This window comes from Anopheles coluzzii, chromosome 2 (assembly GCF_943734685.1).
Source record: "Anopheles coluzzii chromosome 2, AcolN3, whole genome shotgun sequence".
Classification (NCBI taxonomy): Eukaryota; Metazoa; Arthropoda; class Insecta; order Diptera; family Culicidae; genus Anopheles; species Anopheles coluzzii.
This window is the reverse complement of record NC_064670.1, coordinates 2,872,194-2,896,194: the sequence shown is the minus strand read 5'-3', so window position 1 is coordinate 2,896,194 and position 24,001 is coordinate 2,872,194. Positions and strand designations below refer to the sequence as shown.

The following is a 24,001-nucleotide window of genomic DNA, read 5'->3' as shown; positions in this document are numbered from 1 at the left end:
GAAGAAGGTGCACGGCATTTGTGCTGGTTGGTAGCAAAAAGTGAAAGTGCAGCAGTGCGCTCTCCATATGCATATCGATACATATCAATCAAAAGTGAAACACAAATGATACGAAAACCACAGGCGCGCACTGTGTGTAACAACAGGTATCGGCGGACCGCGAGAGCCCTCCCGGTATACGGCACAAGATGAGGCCAATCCATTTTGTGGTTTTGCGGGGCACGTGATGGAAAATACTCTCATGAGCGGGGACTGCGTGCTGAATGATTGGGGCTGCGCGCTGGAAACGGTATCGAACTACGTTCACTTGACCGCAATCGTTGCGGAAGTGTGTGTGTGTGTGTGCTGTAGGAAGGAGAGTTCTGTGAGGTTCCGCCGCGGCAGTCCATCCTGGCGTTAGTTCATTGTTTAGTGCTGCTGTTGTTTGGCCGACAGGTGGCAGCATCTTAAAGAAAAAAACCTTCCTCTAGTGCTCGGCAAGATGTAAATACCTGTTAGACAATTTTCCATTAGACAATTGAGCTGTAATCGACCGGTAATTACCGGCTTTTAGGTTTGCTCGGGTGCAAACACAAGATCCGCTATCTGTGTGCAGTTGAAGGCAGGAATGGCGCTGCCGTGTATCTGGATCGGGTGCACTGCGGGAGTGTTTCGACGCTGCATTAGCCTCCTCGCCTGTCTGGCTGGACCACACGATGGCCGTTAGTCGGTGGAGCGGTAGTAGCTCACGTTGGCCCGCAGGGTACGCTCACACTCCATTCACTTAATATTTATTACGAGCTTAAATCACTTTCAACGTCTCTATCGTGTTTTCACCGCGGTAGCCGTGTTAGGTAGCTCCAAGCATTGCGAACGCTGCTAAGACGTCTGCTAGCTACTAGGATTTCAGGAGACCCAGACACGGTCTTGGTTTGTCAATAAACGATGATTTTTGTGCACTTCTTGTAATGATGGCGGGACACCCAGTAATGCGCAACACTCCACTGCGGAGGACAACATTGACAATCGGGCGCAGGAGAACTTCTGCGGAACGAATCGATCTTTCCTCAGCAACAGGGCGGGGAAAGGGGGTGAATGGAACGATTTCCTGTACATGGAAAATGACTGCAAGAAATGTTCAATTCTTTTCCACTTGCGCAGTTCAGTTGCCACTGCACACACAATCGCACAGGAAAAGCCCTTTTGTGTCCAATCGATCGCGGGCCACCATTAAAAGCCGGCAGCGGGAGTAGATTAACACCAATGGTTGGAGGCAGAGAGGAGGCTACTGTTGTCCCTTCATTCGTTTGGTTCGTTTTAAAAGTGCAATCGTGCGCAAACATGATCGTGTCGGGGCGAGAGTAAAAAAAACCACCCCGTCATGTAAGAATAAATGGGCAACTCTGGGTGACGCTCTAGTGTCGTCCGGGTGTAAAGACAGAAGTGCACGATCGTTGCAAGTGGGATGAAGGAATTGCTGCAGAGTGAGGTAACAGACATACTCATTCCATCACAATGGTCACCGTTTCTTGCTTTCTTTTTTTTGCCTGCAATTGAAAAGGAAAACTAATTTTCCACAGTTGACCCACGTGGCAGCAAATTTACGGGGCTCGCTGCTCAGGTGGTTTTTGACTTGTGACCAGTTCAGTTGTGATTTTGCAACCATAAAATAGTGCACCGAGCGTGTTTTTGTGACCTGTGAAAATGATCGACAACCTTTCTCGGGGGGAGCGAGTGTTTCTGTTTGTGTGTGTGTGTGTTCGTTCGGGTGTGGTCTAGGTGTACACTTTCGCCCTAGCACTCCATCTCCATAGAAAGTGGTAATGTTTCTGCGATGTCTTTTGCCTATCGCATTTGGTGCCCGCGCGAAACACAAGTGTCGGGAGGTCGGGAAATTGATTACCTTTTTGTTGCCGATTGTTTATTCCCTTTTTTCCCCTCGGCAGTGGAAAGTGAAAGCACGACGAACCGGGGCGATGTGGCGGGCCTCTAGTGCCAGAGCACGCTCGTTCTGAGTGCAGATAGTAAATTGCGCACAAAACGGAGTGCGCAAATCGGAAATGGAAAATCGGGAACGAGAATCAAGCTCAAGCGCTCGTTTTAATTTGCCGTTTGGGTGTGTACAAAGTAACCGCAATGGATATGGGGAAGACCATTTTGGTGTTTGCTGAAGCACCCAAACCTGAAACTAGAGCAAATCGAAACGAATTGTGCTTCGCCTATTCCAATTTTCTGCCAAATTTGATGGAGAGGTGCCTCGCCAGGTGGTTTGGCTTAAGAATATTAAACGGAAGCCGCACGATTCAATTATGAAGTCGTGTGCTAGATATCGATACCGTTTAGCATTACGTACGTCAGAGACGCATCGCGATATGGGAGATGCGTAAAGCAGTGAAACATTCAGGCAAAACATCTTGAACGAAAAAAAAGAAACATGTTTAAACCATTCTGGAACGGTCCGTTTTTAAACGGTACCTTGCGGACGATACCATCATGTTCAATGGTTGTTTGGGAAGGGTTTCCGTTACAGATGCTATGGACAGCACTTTTTTGTGGATATCAGGTTGAGTCGAGGTTGGTTACTTTTTTGCACAAATTTTCCCATTCGGAAGTGCGAAGACTCGTAGATTCTCATGCGGGGTTTTTCTCCTCCCTGCCAAATGATTGGACAATTACATTTTCCTGTCGTTGATACATCATTGATCTGCTTTCTTAATGATTTTGATTGAGCCACTCTCACTCTCCGAGATGATGAGATTTCGATCTGTCTGTTTGTTGTGTGTGTTTGTAATCACGGTTTGCCAATCGATTGATCGCCCCGAACAGATTGACCATCGTCCCGTGCAGCACCACCACTGTTCGATTGATCGGTCAACGCTCCCGCGGAGATGAAGATCGATATGGTTTTTGACGTCAAGCGCAATGGTTTGGAAGTTGTGAAATCATGTGGTGCCACGTGCTGCCCCCCTGTCGAAATTTGCTTTGTGCTCTCGTTTGTCAAAGGTAAACAGGAAAGCTGAAATTGCCTAAAACGGGTACGCACACGGTAAGCTTTATGTTCACATACATGTTTCTGGCATTGCGGTCATCTTCTGTTCGTTCGTTGCAAATAACGGAGACTGTGGTAATGATGTGACCCCTGATATAGTGCACTTCATCTGGAGTAACATGTGTAGACGATGAGCTTCGAAGTGTTCAACAACTCTAAGTTGGTACATTGATACGAACGGTTTATCCATATTGTGACATCTTGAGTGGTATCGCTTCCGTACAACGATATCTCGCTTCTCGATTTGCCTCTCTCCAGCATCGAGCCGACGATTATATGCTGGAGAAAAAAGAAATTCCATAATGAATAAAAAATTAAAATGCTGCGATACATGCTGCTGGTATTTTTCTTCTCGCACCTGTTTGTTCACTCAACGTCGATGGATGGCATTAGAAAAGAAAGTGAAAATTCAATTGATACTAAAGTCAGAAAAACAACGTCGTTAAATGTGCCGGGAAAAGTAGAGCATAGAGAGGAGGAGAAGCAAACCACGCAGACAACACCATCTCGGTTGTTAAATTATGACTTGAAACCGAAACCCTGGCACCTATATGGTTAACAAGCCACCAGAGTAAACCTTTTTGGGGTGTATTCGGGAGGTGTGTGTGCCTTTTTTTTTCGGTGTTTTGTTTCGCTTCCACGGTGGTGCATCTGACACCGGCTAGGGTCGCGTTATTGTCTGGGTCTTGGGGATACGGCGGCGGTGTTCATTAGCCATAAATTATATCGGGGTTGTTTGCGTCCTATTTAAGGTTTTGTGAGGCTGGCTGTGCCGTGACCACCCAGGAATGGTAGCTCGCTACTTGTGTATACGTTGGAGTTGAGATAGACGCTGTCTAAGTCTATGTTGCGTGCGTGCTGTTTTGTGTTGGACCTGTAATTATAACTGTCAAATAAAATTAGGAACGAGTGTTGGACTTTTGTGAAAGGTTATTAGTTGGTTATCTAGTGATTTCAAAACGCGTACTTCTTAGAACTTGTGGTGTAAATACTGTAAAACAATATTACAATAATAGAGTGCTTTTGTTACTGCGTTAAATTGTGTTTCTCCTAATACTTAATTTATTCTCCATCCCGTGCGGTGCTACAAAAGAAAATGATCGATAGTTGAAGAAATAACCTAGCACAAAGTTATCCGGAAACTACTGCCTATCTAGCGATGAACCGTAGCCGATAGTTTAATGTCTGTGATAAGAAGAACGTTTGAGATTTCAGCTGTGCAAACAGACGACCCTCCTGTATGTCTCGTGCTTGTTCTGTGATGGTGCTAGTGTAATATAGAGGTATTCTGGTATAGTGATAGCAGCAGAGAGTATCCGGAACGTCCTGTTTTTGCTGGACGCATGTTTGACGTGCCGTGCCTTTAGTGTGACGTGTTTGGATAGGTCATCGATAAAATAAAATCGACCGTGGTGCCGCCCCCCTGGACTGCCAGAGCTATGATATCGGTGAAACGTCCAAGTGTTCCAGGCCACCCTAGTGCTCATCATCACCATCACCATCACCACCACCATCATCATCACCATCAACAACAACCACATCAACACCATAGGCAGCACCATCAGTTGCACAGTCTCCAGAACGGAGCATCCAGTGCCAGCTCGGTCACCTCGGCACCGTTGGTAACAACGACATCAGCGAACAATAATCGTCTGATACGCAGTCGAAATCAATTATCCTCCACCGGGAGCAACGAGCAACAGCAGCAGCAGCAAGAGAGCAAACATCAGACGCAGAACCATTGGACTAGTGGTGGCGTTGTGTCCAATGGTGGAGCAACGGTAGGCGCATTCGGAGGTGGTGGTGGGCAGGTGAATCGACCCACGGGAGCAGCTTCTTGGACCGGCACGGGAAGCGGATGTTCGATCATAACGAACGGTGGCAGCCTGTACTACAGCAGCAGTAACGGTTACGGTGTAGGCACGGCCAGCGTAAATCCCAAGATACGGGACATCTACGAGTTTGACAGCCTGTTCTTACTACCATCGTGTGCCTTAACGTCCGATAAGGCACTAAATCTTCGCAAGGATCTTGCCGCGTACGACTTTGACATCAAAATTCTGGAGGACAGTCCACGGGGATCTCATAACGTTTGGCAATGTAAGTGTGCGCCTGTCTGGTTGCGGAATACTGATTCTTTCACCCCGCTGTCGTGTGGAAAGTGAAAGAGGATGTGCTTTTTACGATCTTACTTTTACTTCTCGAACATTACGAAACAGCATTTTGATTAACCTAAATGTTGTACAGATTGTTTAGACGTGGATTAGAGCGAAGGAAGAAAGAGAGAGTGCGTAACATGACACTGGATCATAAAATGGGTAGTAACAATCATATAAACATTTCCCATCGTTTGATCTCGCATTCGTTCAGAGATTGTTCTTTTGTCTTATAAAGCTCTTAACTGCTCATCTGGTAGCTAGCCTCGGTAAACCAAGATTGATTGCTCGATTGATATCGTTTAGCTTTGCCGGCTGCATGAATGCGTAGTAAAACGAGCTTATGCTAAGCAATTTAAATCATATCAATTGCGGCCATCGATTATGATCGCATCAAGTCACTGTTTTGTCTGGGAGCAGGCTGCAACTCGTCGGCACATTTAAGATTTCATTCAATTTATGAATGTTCATTATCGCATTGTAGAAAAGAAATGTTACTCACCGTGTGCAGCAACGATATCTAAAACATGCGAAGAGAAAAGCAAACAAGTGGTCGCTACATGCTATGGATTTAATAGAAATGGAATGTAAATCAGCTGTTTACTTAGGTTGTTGATTGTGTTGTTCAATTACATTTTTCGCTATCAGTACAGTTTCTCGCTTTAAAGGGAGAAACCTGTGTCTCGCTTTCAGGCGGGCGCGTTGTCTAGTCCAATTCATAGCCTTTATTTTATGGCTCTATTGCTACGCCACTCGTGTCTGAGTGTGTTTGTTTGCTTTGGCGCAGCGTAGAGGAACGTGCTCTCCATACGGCATCGGGTTCAGGATCGTAAAGGGGGAACTTCTATCAGCTTCCGGATGTTTTCGTTTACAGGTGTGTTGCCGTTTGGCTCACAACGAAAAGGGAAGTGGCACACGATCACATTGCAGCGAGAAAGCATATGCTGCTCGTCCGTCGACTGCAGGTTGCTCATCACATCTGATCGATTTCAGGATTTTGTTTTGCTGTAAGCAACACTGCTATTGATTTCGCTCTCCGATCGAAATGTGTATCAGAATGAAAAGTAAAACCTTCCCGGGGAATGTGTGTGTGTGTCCGTGTATCTGTTTCTGTAAGGGCGAGGTCTCATTACTGTGCATCATTGGGTGCAAGCGCGAGCGCGCACACACGCCCCTGTGTCTTCAGATGTGTCTCCGCTTTCGGTTAAACGTTTGTTTCCGGTTACATTGCCCAGGTCTGGTCCCGCGGGCTAAGGGGGACATCTTTGCAGAAAAGGCACTTTCAGGCCGTGTTTATGGAGCGTTCAATTGACTGGTTTGTCGCTGTTGAAACAAGCGTGTGCTCTGTGTCAGTTTTGGACGTGCGCGCTCGAGACGTCTTCTTCGTCTGGACGTCAATTGGCATCACTTTCACGCCTTTCGGGCATGGTTAATGAAGGTGGCTTTCGCTATCTTGCCATTTTTTTACGTGTGCCGTCCAAGAGGCCGTCCAAGAGAAAATTGCACATCTAGATGGGCGAATCGAACGCGTGTGTGTTTGCTTCTGCTCAGAAAACATTAAGAAGGTTTGCTCGACGGAGTTGTCTATAAAATTGGTGTATTTACAAGAACATTATTTCATCGTCGTTGAGACAAATATCAGTTAATGTGGAGCCATTTGCAAATAGTAATAATTTTCCGTTTCAAGGACAATCATTACTAGATATTATGCCAGAAAAGTGGGAAATTGGCACAAATGGTCTATCCGAATTGTACCACTTATGATTTTGCAAGGTTATAAGGTTTAGAAATATGTTATGTGTGTACGGGGTTTGAAGGATTTTTAACATTTCTTTTTCTTCTCTTTCCAGGTAAGTGTTGATGGCCAGTTCACAACCGACGAAGATTGAAGGTGGTTGGTAAGACAATTAAGAAACAATAGTTTGGTTTGAAGGTTGAACTATCACAATCACATTAAACAGGATTATTTCGCTTTGAGGCACATCTCAAGCGCCTCAGGCAAAGAAGCCAAATATAAATTCGGGTGACGTATTTAGTGATAAATTATATCGATCGAATTTTGAAACCCCGTTAGCATCATTAGATTCGCTCTATGATTGATTGAAAATGCTGCTCCTCCAATGGTGTAACATGAGCATTCCATCATGCTAGAAAACGGGAGTAAGAAATGGCGTTTTTTTTTGCGCGTGCACTGTTGGTACCTCGTACTCCACCATCTGCTCTGATTTGGCTCATTTTTCATGTTTTTGCCAATAAAAAATAGGCTACACTTCTTGTCGAATATGGCTCGAAGCAAGCGCAAACGATGTTTTAATTATGACAAACGACCCATTTTCGGATGACTCCGTTGGAAAGAATGTTGCTCTAATTTTGAATCCGTTTGGTATGTGTAAGAAATCTTCATGTATCTACCTGGTGGAAATGTTTTTGAACCAAAGGTATTTGTTATAATTACTTTTTTATACATTAGTGTCACCGTTTTACAACGGGCTTAAATCGAGGAATGACAAAATGACACTATTAACTCACAAAATCGAATGTAAATCACTCGATTGGTGTAATTAACCCATTTTTACTTCAATTTGATGGTTGAACTTCAAGTCACATTTTATTGTTATATGAGACTGCAACTGCGCTCGCAAGAGAGAAAGAAAAGCATCCAAACAAACAAACAAACTAATCTGATGATTGTTGATACAATTTGATGAACATGGTCGTTCGATCGTAGAAAAGAGGTTACCGTTTACTGATCGGGTACAGGTTTCCCTAGACGAGGAATGAAAGGGCTAGTAGGGTTGATTGTAAGGTGGTGATGGAAACGATACTTATGTTGCTGAGTTTTTTTTTCCGGATTATGTTCAGTATCGTAACTTCCCGCCCGAGCAAGAAGAAAACCTAGTCACATGGAACACAGCATAAGAACAACAATTAACGGTCATTTAAAACATGCGATTGTTACAAAGGGCTGTTACTTTGTTTTACTCGTTTCATCTATGGTTGTTACGCCATGGAGGAGGAGGTTTTATGGTTGGTAAGCTTTCTTTCAACGTGGAGAGGGGTCCAATTTTTATGATTAGATGGACATTATTTGTGTGAAACTGCACCTGTTGTAAGTATACATTTCAGACGATAGCATTACAATAAAATGTAACTCAAACATAAAAGAGACATAGTTAGTTGTTCGGAAGTGATTTGAACTCGGGAAATTGAATGCTTCGCTTGTCTTGATCATGTTTTACAAAGCTGTTGCTGCCACACCGAAGCAGATGCCCCTTTCTTCATCGCCTTCATTGGCAGAGGCACCGTGCTTGAGCATCGATGTGATTGTAATCGCATGGGAACATCGAAACGAGCCCACAGCTTGAAATGAGCCCCTCCTGTACTAATGGTGCTAAATGCGAACTAAACGAACGATTTCGCGATCATGTACAAGCAGCAGAGCGCAGGTCTGGGAATTTGCATCCCGCTAGCTCTGTGGAGCAGCATACAAACCACAAAGCACTTAGATTCGCACTCATTCTCGACAGTGGTGTGTATACACATAATGAAGATAAAGCCCCCCTGAATCCCATGGTATTTAATTAAACCGGTCCGCGTGAGCACTACGGGCGGGTTCGTAGATGGATTGTAACTTCTTTTTTTATTTCACTAAAAACTGCTCTTACGCTGTGGGTAGTTATTTTTTTGTTTCGTATGTTTCTTCTCTTGCCCAACGTAATTCGGCGAAGGGATTTGGATCGTTTGCATGGCAAAGAAAAGAAAAAATAAACTATCCCAATCATGGGAATATCACATGCGCACCGTCGTTTCGATTTTGTTACCTTCGAACGAAAGCAAAGATCCATTTGGTGGAAGGTTCTCTGTTCTGTGCGTGCTTTTTTGCTTAAGGCGATTGGGTTTGCATTCGAAATTAAGTTGAAAATTTAACCGTTTGTTAGCTGGTTCAACCCATCGATCCCGGGTGTTCGTGGGGTACCACACATTGTAAGATGCTCATCCTTTCCATTTGTTTGTATTCAGTGTAGTTCTCTAAATGTTTGATGGGTAGTTTGATTGCACAAAACACGAAGTAGTAGTATGCTTAGCGGGAACACGCGAAATGGAAAATCAATTCAACTGTGCCCGAAATGGGAAGTGGGAACCACGATGATATACCCTATTCAACACCTCATTGTTTCTGCCCGTATCTGGCGGTTTTGCCAACCATTTTTTCCCCCGATGGGAGCCAAACAATATTGAGGGTTAGTTCCGATTGCGGTGCCTTTTCTTTGCGTGAGCAATCGGTGCGAAGGGGAAAAAACCTTGCCCTCATTTTGTGTGGAGCAGCATAACTGTTGTTCTTTAGAAGGTTACTGTTGTTTCACCGATGAGAAGCTTAAATGGTTCAATTCCCGAGGTGTTCTACAGGCTTAAAAAGGGTTGGGCAGAAATTTGGTAGATTCCGGTAATGGGTGGGGAGAGTGGTTGGAAAAGATTGGGCAGATTTTTATCAAGAGATATGAAAACTTTTTATGAGGATGGTGAGAGTAAAATCCAACCAATTACGCCCAACAAATCGTTGCATAAATGATTTACCAGCCGGTACATCGATATTGATGAAAGCTCTGAACAATATATAGTTCAAAGGTAGAAGAAGTAGTTCAGCTGTCTTAAAATAAGTTCTTACCCCGTTCGTTGTACTGGTTGGTAACAGATATGATAGAGGATCTCTATCAAGATCAAATCCAAGAATATTTATAGTTGCCCAGATTTTGCATATTTTTCAATGTATCCTACTGATCATTATAACGAATATTTGCTCACGATCATCTGGACATAGAGATATCTATCTCGTACTAAGTAGAAGAATGTTCACTGAAATACTTCTTTCATTACTGACTTGAAAAAGCAATGCCTCAATGGCCACATGTTAGTTTTGTAGGCCATGCAAGTAAATTGTATGATGTACTGTTTGTGTGTCATGTTGCTTACAAAAGTGTGATGCCGGAGTCAGATGATTATTAAAAGATTCTTGCACTGCATACATATTTTCTTAGGTTTCAAGATAGTTCGTGTTAAAAAATGTGAAAAAGATGTCAGTTTTCTCTCCACATGTAACAACTCATCCGTAGGTAATTCTGATGCTAATCCCCTGATGTAAAATTGGCAGACAATAAAGAAAAGGCAGTAAACCACCCTGCGTGACCTAAAAAGGGCATACCATTTTAACGGGAACTGAGCGCGCGTGGTTTCGGTGCTGCTACATCCGTAATGTAATATTGAGGAATGGCTCAGCTGGTTTCTATCGTAGGCAGATGCTCATGAAGATGCATTTGAAAACGCTTTTAAAGAAATGAGGTGTGAGTAGTTTCTTCAGCGCTTTTCAGGTGTTGTGCTCAAAAGTGTTCGACAGAAAAACGACACTTGATAAATGGCCCAACCAGATGCTAACAGTCATGCTATAAGAAGAATATGCTCAAGTACAACCCACCAGCTCATTCAATGGCACTCCTTACTGTTAATGCAGCGCAGTAAAAGTAATGTTCTGCAAAATTCCACACCTGTGTAGAAGCTTTCCTTGCCTTTTTTGTGTCCAAAAAAGGGGCGCAATCGATAATCAGTCAGTTATGTTTGATTTCGCCTCGAGCGCTACCTAACGAACTATCTTGCTGGGCGAGAAAGAGTCGTACTCTGTATCACGGTGCACGGTGCGTCAAATTTGCGGTTTTTCGTTTCCCCACCTCCGGGTCTTTGTGGTGCCAAACGGAAGATGGAAGATGGAAAAGATTGGATTAGAGAGACCTGGGCTGAACCGCTCGTTGGTCTTAACTGGTGGGCCCGGCCTAGATGGTGGCTGCCGACTGAAGACCGTATCTCCGTCGTAGGAGGAGTCTGAAACCGTACGGCACTCTGTTCTTGTGCGCGTTTGCGTCTGCAAATTACGTCCCGCCCGCCGAAGGGTTAGGGCCCGATGCGTAATTGCGCACAGAGCGAGTGACTTTCCGGGCCAACTAACGGTACATCCGGTGAGGTCAGAATGAAAGTGAAGTTTTTTTTTCCTGCACTGTGACGGGAAGTGAAGGTAGAGATAGAGAGTGAGTGGGTAAGAAAGTAGCAGACACGGTACGGAGATTGCCCCGCGTGGAAGTTTACAAGATCTGTTTGTGGTTCCGTGCGATAAGTACTGCGACTCACCGAAAGGCCTAGCGATGACACGGTATGTGACGTTCAGTGTAAACTGGAGCAGTTCATTTCATTTTTCATTATCCATTTATCCTGCGGCTGTGGCAGAAACGGTGGTGACATAGTTCTCCGTCTAATAAGAAGAAAAAATAGACTCACTAATCAATCGAGTGCCGCATGACATCATGGGTGAACGTCTAGAAGATGGAAGGAGTTATTGAACCATATCTTAGCAGATGCCTCTACTTTTTCAATAGAGCTCTGTTGGTTGTTTTGCCTTGCTCAGAAAGCTAACACAAATGTATTGCTTCGTGTGCAACGGTCCTTGTATAGTGTTGAAATGGGTGGGTGTCGAAATGCTTTTCTTCTTAGTTCCCGTAGTGCCTTTATTTGCTCGTCACATTTGCCTTTATTTCCTCCCTGGGGTACGCAAAACCATGCCAGAAAGATTGTGGTGGAAGCTTGATTCATTTAGTTGGAAGCCCCAGAATGTGATTTTTATGTTTATTGAGATGCAAGTTAAATGAGCTCGTATTACACACGCTGTTTTGCTGGTTCCTTATGGTTGGGGTGGAGCTCAGACGTCGCCGTCTGGGCTGGAAGTCGTCGATGGTGGTCTAATGCAAACATGGTAACTGGATGGAGTATTGTTGAGGACGAAGAAAGAGGAAGTCTCCTTTGGCTGAGACGTCGTTGGCTTTCTCATTGTTGTCTGAGCTAAGCTTCTTGGCTTTGGCTTTTGTGAAGCATCTTCTTTAGTCGAGTGTAATGGTTGTAACAAGGTTAAATCGGTTCTTGGTTATTAGCTTTCTGCAATGTCATATCGAAGACATGGCATCCACAAGAGTGTTTAAACTGTCGTTATCCGTGGAGTATGGAAGATCAATTGAAACGCCACAGACAGAGGTGGAATTTGTCATCACCATATTCCACCGTAATACCCCGCGTGGTATGACCTTCCAACGTGGGAACGGGTTGAGCAACAAGGCAAACGTGCAAATGTGTGATTAAATGTTGTCTAGTCTCACGCAAAATCAAGCTTTCCCACCGAGTTGCCCAATAGTGGATTCTGTAGGAAGTGCTCGGCTCCCATCATGATGACATTTTCGCGTTTCCTAAACCCTGACAACTGTCTGGGTCATGAGCATGTCGCCTACTAAACGGTTGTTTGTCACTTTCTTCCCGGTCGGGTCGCTGTTGTTTGAGTTTCTGATTGATGTTAAGCCATCAGTTCCGGGGCTTGAACGAGCGAGGTACGTACCGTTTGCCACTGCCGAATGTGCCGTTGGGCGTCGTGGGAGAAAGTGTGCACGACGGAGAGGGTGAGGGTTTACATACGTTGCGCTGGGTGAAGAAGGGAAGGACATGTCAACAGTGATGCATGCCTTGCCCCGATGGTAACTATCATCGTAAGCAATGCATCGTAGTTACTTGTACCAGTGTCCGACGTGCCCCATCCAAGCAAGTCAGCCTTCGCATAAATCACACGCAGCAGGAGCCTGGGGAGTTGTGAGTACGGCTTAATTAATTACTCTCCCTTTCAAACAACACCTTTAAGATAAACGATGGGTTTGGTGGGTAGGTTTGAAGTCCAGCCCAGGTTCGCCAACCCTATTGACAAATACATCCGGACAAGCATGTATGTTTGTGCATTTCCACTTCCGTGTTGGCCTGTCTGAAGTTTGGACAAAGAAGTTTCTTTTGCAGCCACACACCCAGCAAGTGTGGTGCAACAGCGTGGAGCAAAGGTCTAATAGCAAATATTGTTGTTGTTTATCTCAAAACCACTTTCCATCACTATGACGCATCACTGTCTGTGTGTGTGTGTCTGTTGGCATTTTGGGAGTCTTACGTGCACAGGCAAAACGCAATCACAGGGAGAAAAATGATGCGCGAAAATGAGGCAAATCTTTCGCAAATCTGCTTCCGAAGCGGAGCCATGGAAATCTTCTTCGTCGCTTCATTAAAAGTTCATTTCGATAAATTTGCAACGCTTTTACGTTTTCACTTTCCTGCCCGCCCCGTTTCTCCGTTCACGAGTTGGGCCCTTTCCGCGATGGGGCCTGCATACGACTCGTTGATAGTAAGGAATAAAATTAAAAAAAGCAACAACACAACCGCGCCGCGGACGGTTACATTCGGAGTTTGGGGCCCCGACGATGGATGCGCTGGCTGGCAGCCACGTCCGTTGTTATGCGGGGCGAGTATTAAATAAAAATAAACGGCAAATCGTTGCAAAAGCGTGCAGTAAGTCTCCGTGTGGAATGGTAAGACGATGATTGTGCTCTTCTGACGTGCGTCTGGGAGTCATCGCAGCGCTCGCATGCATAACTCATCGCGTGCAGATGTCATCGTGGATGGGTACTACGAGGCTTCGGAAGGTGTGTGTGGCCCCAGCGTGTCCCAGTGCAGTGGAACAGAGCTGCCTTGCGAAAAGGGAGTCATAATTAACCCTTCTCCGCGTGCTGGTGTGAAGCACTTCATATCCTTTTGATAATGTTCTGCCCCAGACGCGGGGTCATATGAGTAGGTGGTCAGTGGTTGCAAATTTTCACCTACACACGCGACGCCGTTTAACGCACAGCGTGCGGAACTAAATGGGTGTGGAAGAGTTTTGTTTTGTATTTTCGAAAACTAGTGCCGGGTCGGAGTGTGTTTCTCTGTGATAGTCGTCGGTGAGCTCTAAAACCCACGCATCGGTATGTTTCGACGCCTCCGCCGCCTCGTACAAGCGACACAAAGGCGAGCGAAAATTGGAAAGATGCTCAATGACGCAAAGCTTTTGCGATGGTGCGCTTATTGTGGTATCGTCTCGATGCTGGAACGATTCGATTTGATCGAAAAACTCATCTTCTACATTTCAAGCTCATCAATGAATCGCGAAGGGAAGGCAATGAATTGATTCGGACGTATGTATAAGTAAGGTTAGGAAATAAAGAAAAGAAGGCCAGCCCGTTCGTGGCAGGGCGATTGAATCGTCTTGAAAACCCTTACAGCGACTACCGGTTGACGTATGAAATCGAGCATGGAATTATGAAGCGTTGTATCCTCCATTAGGCGTTGCGTCTAAATGGTATTGCTTTTGCTTTTCGGACATCCTCGACACCGCGACCTCTGGCCACTCACCCACCGCCCTGTGTGTTCCGTTTCGACGGAAAAAGATTCGTAGCGCTTTCCATTTCGAATGACGCGATCCGCAGCGGAAGGTTTATCTAAATACCATCGCCAACGTCCGGCGGTGTGGCTGTCTACGTTAGCCACCGGGTGTGTTAGGCTTCTGGTTTCCCATGCTTTTAACCGTTGTGTGGATGCCGCCGTACCGCTCTCGGTCGGCAGCGTTTGGAAATGTGCCCCGAAGGCGTCTGCAATCGATGTAACTCTCTATCATTTGCATCGGGCACGTCGGTGTGTTCTGGTGCACCGGTCTAGGCGGGCAGTACGGTTTGCTTGAGGGTGAGCAAGTTTCGTTGCTCGTGCTGGTGCACATCGGAACAAGTGTTGAAATTACAGGGATTTCAACGCCATCTCGTTCAGATTTTTTGCTGCTCCATCCGTAGCTTATAGTCTAATGAGTAGCGGGGGTAAGTATCGGTAGCGCCGATGTTTAATAACACGGTGCGAACGACTACTTCATATGCTCTTCGCAGGTATGCTACCGAACGGCTTACAGTAGTCACAGATGTAGTGCATGAACTTGATCTTTCGTGATTCGATGGTGGATTAATGTGTGCTTTATTCATTCGTTTGGTAAGATTGTTAGATTAATGAGAAATTGATGCGCCTTTGATGCAGTGAGTAGATAGAGTATTGTCAATGTCAGTGGAGATGTATAAATGGAAACTACGATAGGTAAATCTGGCTCAGCTACAATGAGGCCTGTAATTATGCAAGTAAACTTTCTAATCCAGCTGCACAGAGTTTAGTAATCTGCAATAAATATGGATTGCATTAGAAACTTTCAGTATATTCACTCAGTTCTTCGTTCCCGCTGATTTTATGGACGACTTCCATTACCATTACCAGAGCAAGGGTTCATTTATGCAACAACCTAAGCACCATCAACAACGCTCAAAACAACAAGGCACTCGTAGTTTGGAGTGAAAATTCAAAACTTATCTCAAACTCACCGCCCGCAGATGTTCGAATGTTCCGCCTCCATTCCAGCCAGACCGACCAGACTATAGTGACAAGAAGCGTTAAAACCACTGCTCAAAATAACACCACCACTTTGCTTACAGTCAACGTGTGGCAGTTAAAATGCATCGGTCGGTATTATCTCGCTGGCCTTATTCAGGTTTGGTAAGCCAGCTAATAGTCCGTGGAGCGGGAAATGGTGAGAGAATTTTAAATGGTTTTAGTACATCCCGGCGGACTGCAATTTTCCAATCACACACGATTGATCTCGAAAGGGATCATAATTAATTAAGCATCGATTCCTTAATTATTGCCCTCTCACCGGGCGAGTGGCTGAAGGCGTTCGCATGCGGTGTTGCCGATGTTGGCGTTCGAATTGCCTGTAGGCACGACAAGAAAAAAGGAACATAACCATGACCCGCCAAGCGGGCGAGTAACAAGGATACGAACATGCTTATTACTGTCGTATCGATTTAGTAAAACGTACTATGATTAAAAAAAGCGCGGCTAGAAAATTGAAACTTTTCACTCGGCGAAGAAAGTAGGCGAGCGACAACACAGCGCCCTAATCACGTACAGCGACACATGCACAGGTGTCGACAGCCAGAGGCAACCTTTTGCAGAGATAGCATATTTGTGCATAACGCTCGTTATGAAACGTGTGTTTTGTACGAAAGGTACGGCAGGTTGAAAGGAGGTTAGCCGTTGTAAAGCCTTCGTCTAATGAAATGGCAACCGATCTCATCATCGTCATCATCACCTTCCCGGTTAAGGGTAATGGAAAGCTGTGGTTACGACTCGACCGAGGGCAGATCCTGTGTTATGATGTATTGTCCGTCCTGTTTTTCAGCAGAGGATATAGTACGGCAAACACACACAAAAAAAAACGACAAACCTTAAACCCGAAAGGTAAACTACCAGTGACGGTTGTACGAAGTTTGAACTGATTGTTGGTCAGAGTCGAATTGCTTTTGGTCAGTTTGTCTCTGTCTGGTATACACCGTGCTTTAATGGAACGGCTTCTCCCATTGAGTCGGGCGTTATGAAACACGATACACAGGCGGTGCACAGGCCATGCCAGGCTGGGTTAATATGGTAATAATTCAAAACTTAAAATTAAATAAAGCCCCTTCGGCCGAGACCAGTGCGACTTCCGCAAGTGCATGTGAAACTTGTTCATTCAAAGGGTTAATTGTTGTTATTCGTGCGCGCGCATGCTGCAGGATAAACTTTCGTGGAAAGTGAAACTGTTGTGAAACGATCGGCCGGTCCTTCGCGCACCGCGGCCGAAAAAGGGGATGTGTAGCTGCTAGCCGTACCTTATACTTCATACAAGATAATCAGCATGGAGTGGGTTTTATGTTTCTTCTTGAGCATAAATATTGCATCCTTTCGTTCGTCGCGCAAACGGGTGGCTAATGATTACCCGTATGGGCAATATTAATGCAACCGCCATCGTGCGATGTGCTCTAAAGGCGGCGAAGCATCATATCAAGCATCCCTTCAGACGCGTGGCCAGTGTATTGACGTAACGTGATCGTGTCATAGATATGATTCACCATATTTACTCATTTGCAAGCTCACTCCCACAATCTCTCGCAGGAAGCTGGGTAACAGTTTTCGCCAGCTTTCAAGCGCCGCACGTGTCGATAGTTCAAAAGGTGTGCTTGTTGTTCGCTGGTTGCTGCATCGGGTACCCATCCTACGACGGGAAAGGTGTATCCGGAATGGAGTGTAAATTGATAGAAATTTGTACATGCTCATCTTTTCCATAAGCTACCATCTCGGGATGTATATATACCGACAGTGCAGCAGGAATGAAACCAATGATTATGCAATGTCTTTATGATTTGATTATACGATCATTATGATTGTAAAGTGTTATATCCGTCTTCAGCCGAACGACCGGTCCATTGGTCGGACAGGACGATCGTAGATTGCTCGGAAGAGACTGTACCTTCGTTCAGTACAGCCGGAGACGGTCGCCGGTGGATCAAGATATAACGTGAAACGATCGTTCAGCGGTGGTTCAGGCTCATGTAATGATGCTGCTTACGGTTTATGGATGGGTCACTGTGTGAAAGTGAAAGCAGTCACCGCCAGAACGGAGCATAGTGGGAAAATGTCAGCAGGAACCAAGGTCCGCCATAGGACGTCCTGCAGTGCAATGACTAGAAATATGAGCTTTTATGAGAATATAATATGCTTTAATTAATAGCAATATCAATTTTGTTGTAGTAATTATATTTATTGCTGACGGTGATAGCAAACACAAAACTCATAAAAACATTCGTGAATTGTTGACTGTTTGTAGTTGCTCGATTGTCACTCACCATCCGTCAACGACACTTTGCACGTGAAGACCCTTAAACCATGATCGTGATCCTTGTTTGACGCGGAGGAAGAGGTTTAAAAGGCAACATCAGTTACTGCCACCGACCGTTCCGACATGCCGAGTGTAGAGTGCCCTATTACGGTGCGGTTCAAGTGGATGATAGATACTGCTCGTCTTGGAGCATTCCGTTACGTTTTTCGGTATCCTTATCCATCAGTTCCACGGGTCAAAAGCTCGATCTGTCGTGTCGTGTCTCGGCGCGCTGGTGCGGATTTTGGCCGGCGTGCGGCCCGCGCCATGTACACAAAGACAACGTGCGCGGCACAGTCGTCGCCTCGTGTTAATCGGTTAAAGTGGGCTGGAATTCCTCTCGGCAATTCGTTGGCGTTTCGATGCCGTGGAACTTGTCATTAGCTTGTCATGTCACGAAACGGAAGATACGGCGATACGATTTCGATCATCCGCCGGGACTGGATGGTTTTGTGGCACATTCATTTTGAAGGAGGCACCCGATGACTTTTTACGGAGATTACCAGAGGTCTTGGGTCGTGTGTAGCGCCCGATCGCCAATAAGGAAGAGGAGGTTTTTCGGGAATTTTTACGCTACACCGATGGCAACCGGTAAGCCGGGGGTGAGATTGATGATGACTTCATCGTTTGCGATCGTTTTGGTCGTGCGGCGGGGGACACAAGAGAGGGTGTACTACGGTCGTTAGCGAACGCGTTGGACCAAACTGAAGTCACTCTCTAGATGTTACTGCCGTAGCTATATCCAGTAGAATCTTTATCGACCCATGACCAAGCGACGAGCGTGCCGTAATCGGGCTTTTAGTTTGTTTCTTGGTTGATGGTCAATGAAACTTGTGTTTTTTCCTCTCGCCAATCCGATTCCTTTGCTTGGTTGGAAGCGCTTTCCTTAAGCAAATCAACGAGCAGATCGTCATCCATCATACACTGATCACGATGTGGGCAGGAGTTTTTTTTCGCCTACCACCACCGAACCCACCGAAAGGAACTAAAAGTAGAGGTTAATTCGTTTTTAGTTGCCATTTAACGGCTGTCAAATCAGCTGGTGCTGAAGCGGGGTGGTAAAATTGCTGAGGAAAATAATGTACTATTGATGTGTCGAAGCCATCAACTCTCACTCCACGTTGTTGTCGTTGTTGCTGTTGTAGCCAAAGCAATGAAGATGCGCGATGACGCATGTGCCTCGTAGTGCATACTGTTAGGCGTTTACTGTAAGAGTGCTGTCGGCGCGGCGTATCCAATAGTTCAGACTGAGTCATCCGTGCATTACCTTTTACTATGGTATTGAGTTGCAATAGTAATAATCATTGAAATATAATTTTACTTAAAATAATAATAAGATTATTTTCTATAAGAACTATGTTCAAATGAGTGTAAACATGAAAGCATTTAAAAAGAACATGTTTTATTACGTCACTTTGGATTTTGAAGTGAATTTAAAATCATTGAAAGTAGAATTGCATTTGTGGGATGGATTCGTTCATTTCATCCAAAACTATGAATGGTTTATGCCACACGGTTACAGCGGGTGCTCTTCTGGCGTCTGTGGTGATCTTGAGAACTGCGTCTAATGAACATTGGTAACGATTCCAAAATTAGTACCTCCGTACTACATGTGTTACGGAGAAGCGATCAGGCGTGAAAGATCATAAAACCAAATTAGATTTGGACATGGAAATAGGAGAAAGAAAGCATATGTAAATGGTAGACCCCAAGTTCCATGTGGATGTAAGATATGGTACTGAGGGAAAGATGTGCAAGAATTTGCAGCTGCTTATGTCTATTCTGTTGAATAACTGTTAAGATCGGTGAACCTAACATTTACTTTAGAATCTGAAAATGAATAGAGATGTGTTTTAAAATCTGTAATGCATAAACAAATTAGTTGGTACAAAATGAATGATTTGGATAATTAATTCGGTTCTAGATCGAGTACTTCTACATGCTTTATTCAAACAAAACTCAACGAATTGCGTTTAAAAGGTTATCACAAACATGAAACAAGTCATTACCACTTTTGGGATGGAATTTTTAATTGACAATTTATACTTTTTCTCTAAATCCTTACGAATGCATGTATGAATTACATGTTCCATTCATAAGATTGTGTTGTTTTTTGAAACCGGTGGGTTTCTTATCTGTACCTCACTGTAGCTTAAGTCTCTCTCCCTCTCTTCACAAGCACAACCGTTCGCTAGATTCTCTCTCGTTCTCAACCGTTGCGTGCATTCAAACGAAGACGGCGGCTTGTGTCATCTTGTGCCTTGGCCGGAGAGCCTCTAAGCTAAAACGACTTACGCAGGGAGGGCCGGCCCGGTGGTGGTACAGTCGTCGTGCGCTCACACACAGCGACGCTGCGACTGTAGTTGTGTGGGGAGAAATAATGGCTTTAGTCGCGACCGTGCGGCGCGAAATCAGTCACCAACCGTGGTCGTCGTGGTGATCGTACGAGCCTTGCCGTGAGACTCTGGACCGGCCGTCTTGGTTCGCTCGCTGCCATTCTCCATCTTCCAGTGCTCCCGGTACGAGGTGGTGTTGCGCGCGTTCCGTCAGTGCTCTGGGGGTCGCCCTTTTTCAGTGCAATTCGAACGGAGTCGAACGAAGGTTGAACCGCGATAGATCGAACGCGAGCGCGCGCGTGTTTCTTTTATTTTCTGTCGAAGGCAAAGATTGCGGCACGGAACGAGTTCGAGTAAGAACAGCCCTCGGAACGATTGCTGCTGGTGCTGGCTGGTGGCTGTCTTGTTGTTATTGTTGTTGTTATTGTTGATGGTGTTTGGGTTTCAAGTGTGGGTTGGGTTCGTGGCTGGGCCTAGAATGGTGCAAGGTTAGCCCAAGTGTGTGTGTGTCCTATGTGTGTGTGTAAGAGAGGGCGATAGAGAGCAAGAGAAGCAGCGAAAATGTGTGTTATGTTTACTTTTTTGATATTGCTACTGGCATACCACCAGCACATACAGCCCTAATCGAGTGAGCGTAAAACCCGTAAAACAAAAATTGTACAAGAATCAATAGTTTGAAGTAATCGTGACTGCGTCGTGGTTCGGTGGTGAGCAGGCAACGGGTCGGGGATATAATTTGATATGTGACTTCGTGTTTGACAAGTTTACAATTGCGCCCAAGTATATGCTGGAGCTGTGTGAGCGTGTGGCCCTGCATACTGATCGTGATGGGCTCTGCCGTGCCGTTTGTCGTGGCCGCTCTTCTCGATGAGTTAATAAAGAAGCTCGTGCAAGCGCAGCACCCCCCAGCCCAGCGAATGCGTTCGTGGCGGATTCCGTCCGCCGCGATAAGATAGAGGAAATAGATTCTGGCCCGGGGCTGGGGTACCACCCGATTGTGTGCGCGTGAGAGTGCCTGCGTGTATGCGTGTGGAATTTTGGAATGGTGACGAAGCACATGTGCAGCCGGGTGTTCGTTTTCCCCTCCTCTGGCAGATGACGAATGGCGAGGGTTCAATTCACAAATACATCACAGTATTGGCTACCAAACTGAATCATAATTTGAGAAAAAAGAGTCCGTCTAAATCCGATTAGATGATTTTAAAAACAAAAATCTATTATCGGATCGAATACGATTTGTCAGCTAATCGTTTGGCTATGTTCACTATAACTGTTGCATTCCTTCCCACCGGACAGGTCGCACGGCAATAAAACAAAATTTATGTGCGCCATTTAAAACCCTTGAAAATTATTTTCCCATAAACTGTTTCAACCGCCGCGTTCGGCCGGTCGGTCGGTGTGTGTGTCTGTAGTCGAGTGATTTCTATCGAGCCCCCCCCCCCCCCCCTCCATTCCACCCCACGTGTACTTCTGCCAGCTACAACTCCAACATTCGTCTTGTAAATCTTCCCTATTGGTTCGTTAGCGAACAACTAACCTTGTTAGCTCCATTCATGGTTTGCCAATGCCCTCTAGCGCATAGTTTTGTTGTAGTTTCGTTAAATCGACGCGATCGTGTGGCGCGACCGACCTCAATGTAAACCTGTCCCCGAGATATGGTTGAACGATCGACAAGCAAAGGGCCCTCCCGCCGTCGCCCTCTTGCGAATCTGACGAACGATTATCGATTGCGAACCAATAATTTTGCCCACTGCAAACGATCGATCACAGTGCGGCACACGGTCAGTGGAAGTGTTTAGTACCTCCATGGTGAACAAAAGGAAGAAGAAGAAAAAAACAACAGCTGTACGGAAGGGTGTTGTTTGGGCGCAGATTTTTGTTCGTTACGGCCCCAAGTGGCGGCATAACCTTAAATGATGAAATCGGTTAAGATTAGACTGGTTCAAGGGTCTGGTATGGGTAAGAGGTAGAGAAACCTTTATCTACGAAAGGCCATGGTCGAGCAAATAGGCGAAGAATAGCTAATATTTACTTGTTTGTTATCGCTAAAGCTTCTTGCCCCTTTTTGGCTGTGAAGCCTTCCTGTTTGAAACCAAAACATCCCTACTTCGGAGCAGAACAAACGCAGCACGTGGAAGGGTGCACAGCAAGCAAATGAAGTTGAAGGAACTTTCGGCACACTTTCTACACGGCTGAATGCGTTTTGTTTGATGTTGTTGGAGAAGAAAACGTCATGTCGCACGTACCGTACACTGGACACACCATCGGCTGCTAACGCTCTGGGTGTCAATTGCATCACGTTCACGCATCACCGAACGTACTGAACGTTTTGCTTGAATCATTTGAACAAGCTTGGAGCAGGTTCTTGAATGAAGTGACTGGATATACAAGGGGAGTTGTCGGTGTGCCAAGTCAGCTGGATCGGTGCGAGCGGAGAAGTTGAACTTCTTCGCCACCACGACCTTGGCGGAGGTGATCAGATTCTTTGGAGAGCTAAAATTGTTTGTGACGAGGCAAGTTTGCCGTCCCGTGTTCGTGGTTGGTGCGTGTTTATACGCGTGGGCAGTGCTTGGAGGTGTTATTCGGTGTGATGCAAATTAAGCTCGCCCCCTCTTTGGCATGACGTTGCATGATAATGGGGCGAATGGTGAACGGCAAAAGACTCCGGTTACCCCGGTTGACAGTCCACAGTCGATCACCCCTGCGCACCGGAAAGCTCGATCGTACGGAGCGTGACAGCGTTCCGAAGGAAGCTTCCACTTTCTACCCCGTCGACAGCTGATGGGGCCCTGTCGATGGTGATGCATTCACGATTTGCGAATGCACACGATGCACTTGTTTGGGGACAGTTTGGAACCGTTTGCAGCAGTTGAATAATCGATTGACCATTTCCATTTCCTTGCCTGGAGGGGACGTTGTTTGTGCTACCGTATACGGGGAGAGCAAAGGCCTCACCGTCGTACCACAAGCCCATTCCATTCCAACAACGTTTCGCTACAGGTAGAGTGTGGTAGTGGCAGTAACACTTGTTTCCGAATACGCTAATTGCAACATTTAATGCACAGCGCGTACTATTTCGCCCACGTGCGAACTAGCGGAATGCTAAATGGAACGTTTGCTTAAGGTAGGACTGTTTTGTCAAGCAATGTAAGAACCAAACACCTTCCGTTTTGCGTAGGGCCGTTTGGTGTAGGCAGCAGTGTGGTTTAGCGTTGCCGCTGGTTCGTCTTTGTTTCATTAGCACGTTAAGAGTGGCTTTTACCAGGCAACTGCGCGTAAATTCCACCTTGCAACGCTAATGTTGTAGATAATTTCATGTGCAAAGAATGTGAATGGCATTCTTCGTACAGCACACATTGCTACAAGTACAAAGGGTACACTACTTTCGAATCACACTTGTCCCGATCGGGTTTTGACACGAAATGCAAGAATCATCATAATCAAACTGCTGGCGCGGGACCATGCCTGCCAGAAGGGTGAGCTCACAGGGGAGCGTCGTGACCTTTGGCCACGATTACGTCAGCTCCTAAAGTGTGTGATCATCGTCGGGTCAGCCGGGGAACTAGACGGTGGCTAATCATGGGAGCATTACAATAAACCACAAAACAGTGTTGCAATGCTACTACACCATCACACTCTTGTGCCCTGTTATGTTGTATGCTCTAGATGTAACTGACCCGCTGCTGGAGGGGGAGCGAAATATTGTGGCATACGGTAGCATGCATCCGTCAAGTCATTATGAGAGGTCTTTGCTGATGTAAAACGCAGTCTGCAGCGCCCTCTGGGTCGTGTGGAAGCAATATTACTATTGTTTATTGCC

At 45.6% G+C, this 24,001-nt stretch overlaps 1 protein-coding gene across 29 annotated transcripts in view; it reads left to right on the top strand.

Moving 5' to 3' along the window:
- Positions 1-24,001, top strand: part of LOC120948620 (capping protein inhibiting regulator of actin dynamics) — a 98,083-nt gene that overhangs the window by 53,758 nt on the left and 20,324 nt on the right. For 16 of the 29 annotated variants that reach the window (XR_005750963.2, XM_040365153.2, XM_040365175.2 and 13 more), the window contains exon 1: positions 4,149-5,128. The exons of 7 other annotated variants lie outside the window; for them this stretch is intronic. Coding sequence is in view for 16 of the 22 variants with exons in the window: in XM_040365153.2 (XP_040221087.2) it covers positions 4,468-5,128 (661 nt within the window). In the remaining 6 variants the exon portion in view is untranslated. 6 more of the 29 variants (XM_040365149.2, XM_040365161.2, XM_040365160.2 and 3 more) reach the window with 6 other exon arrangements.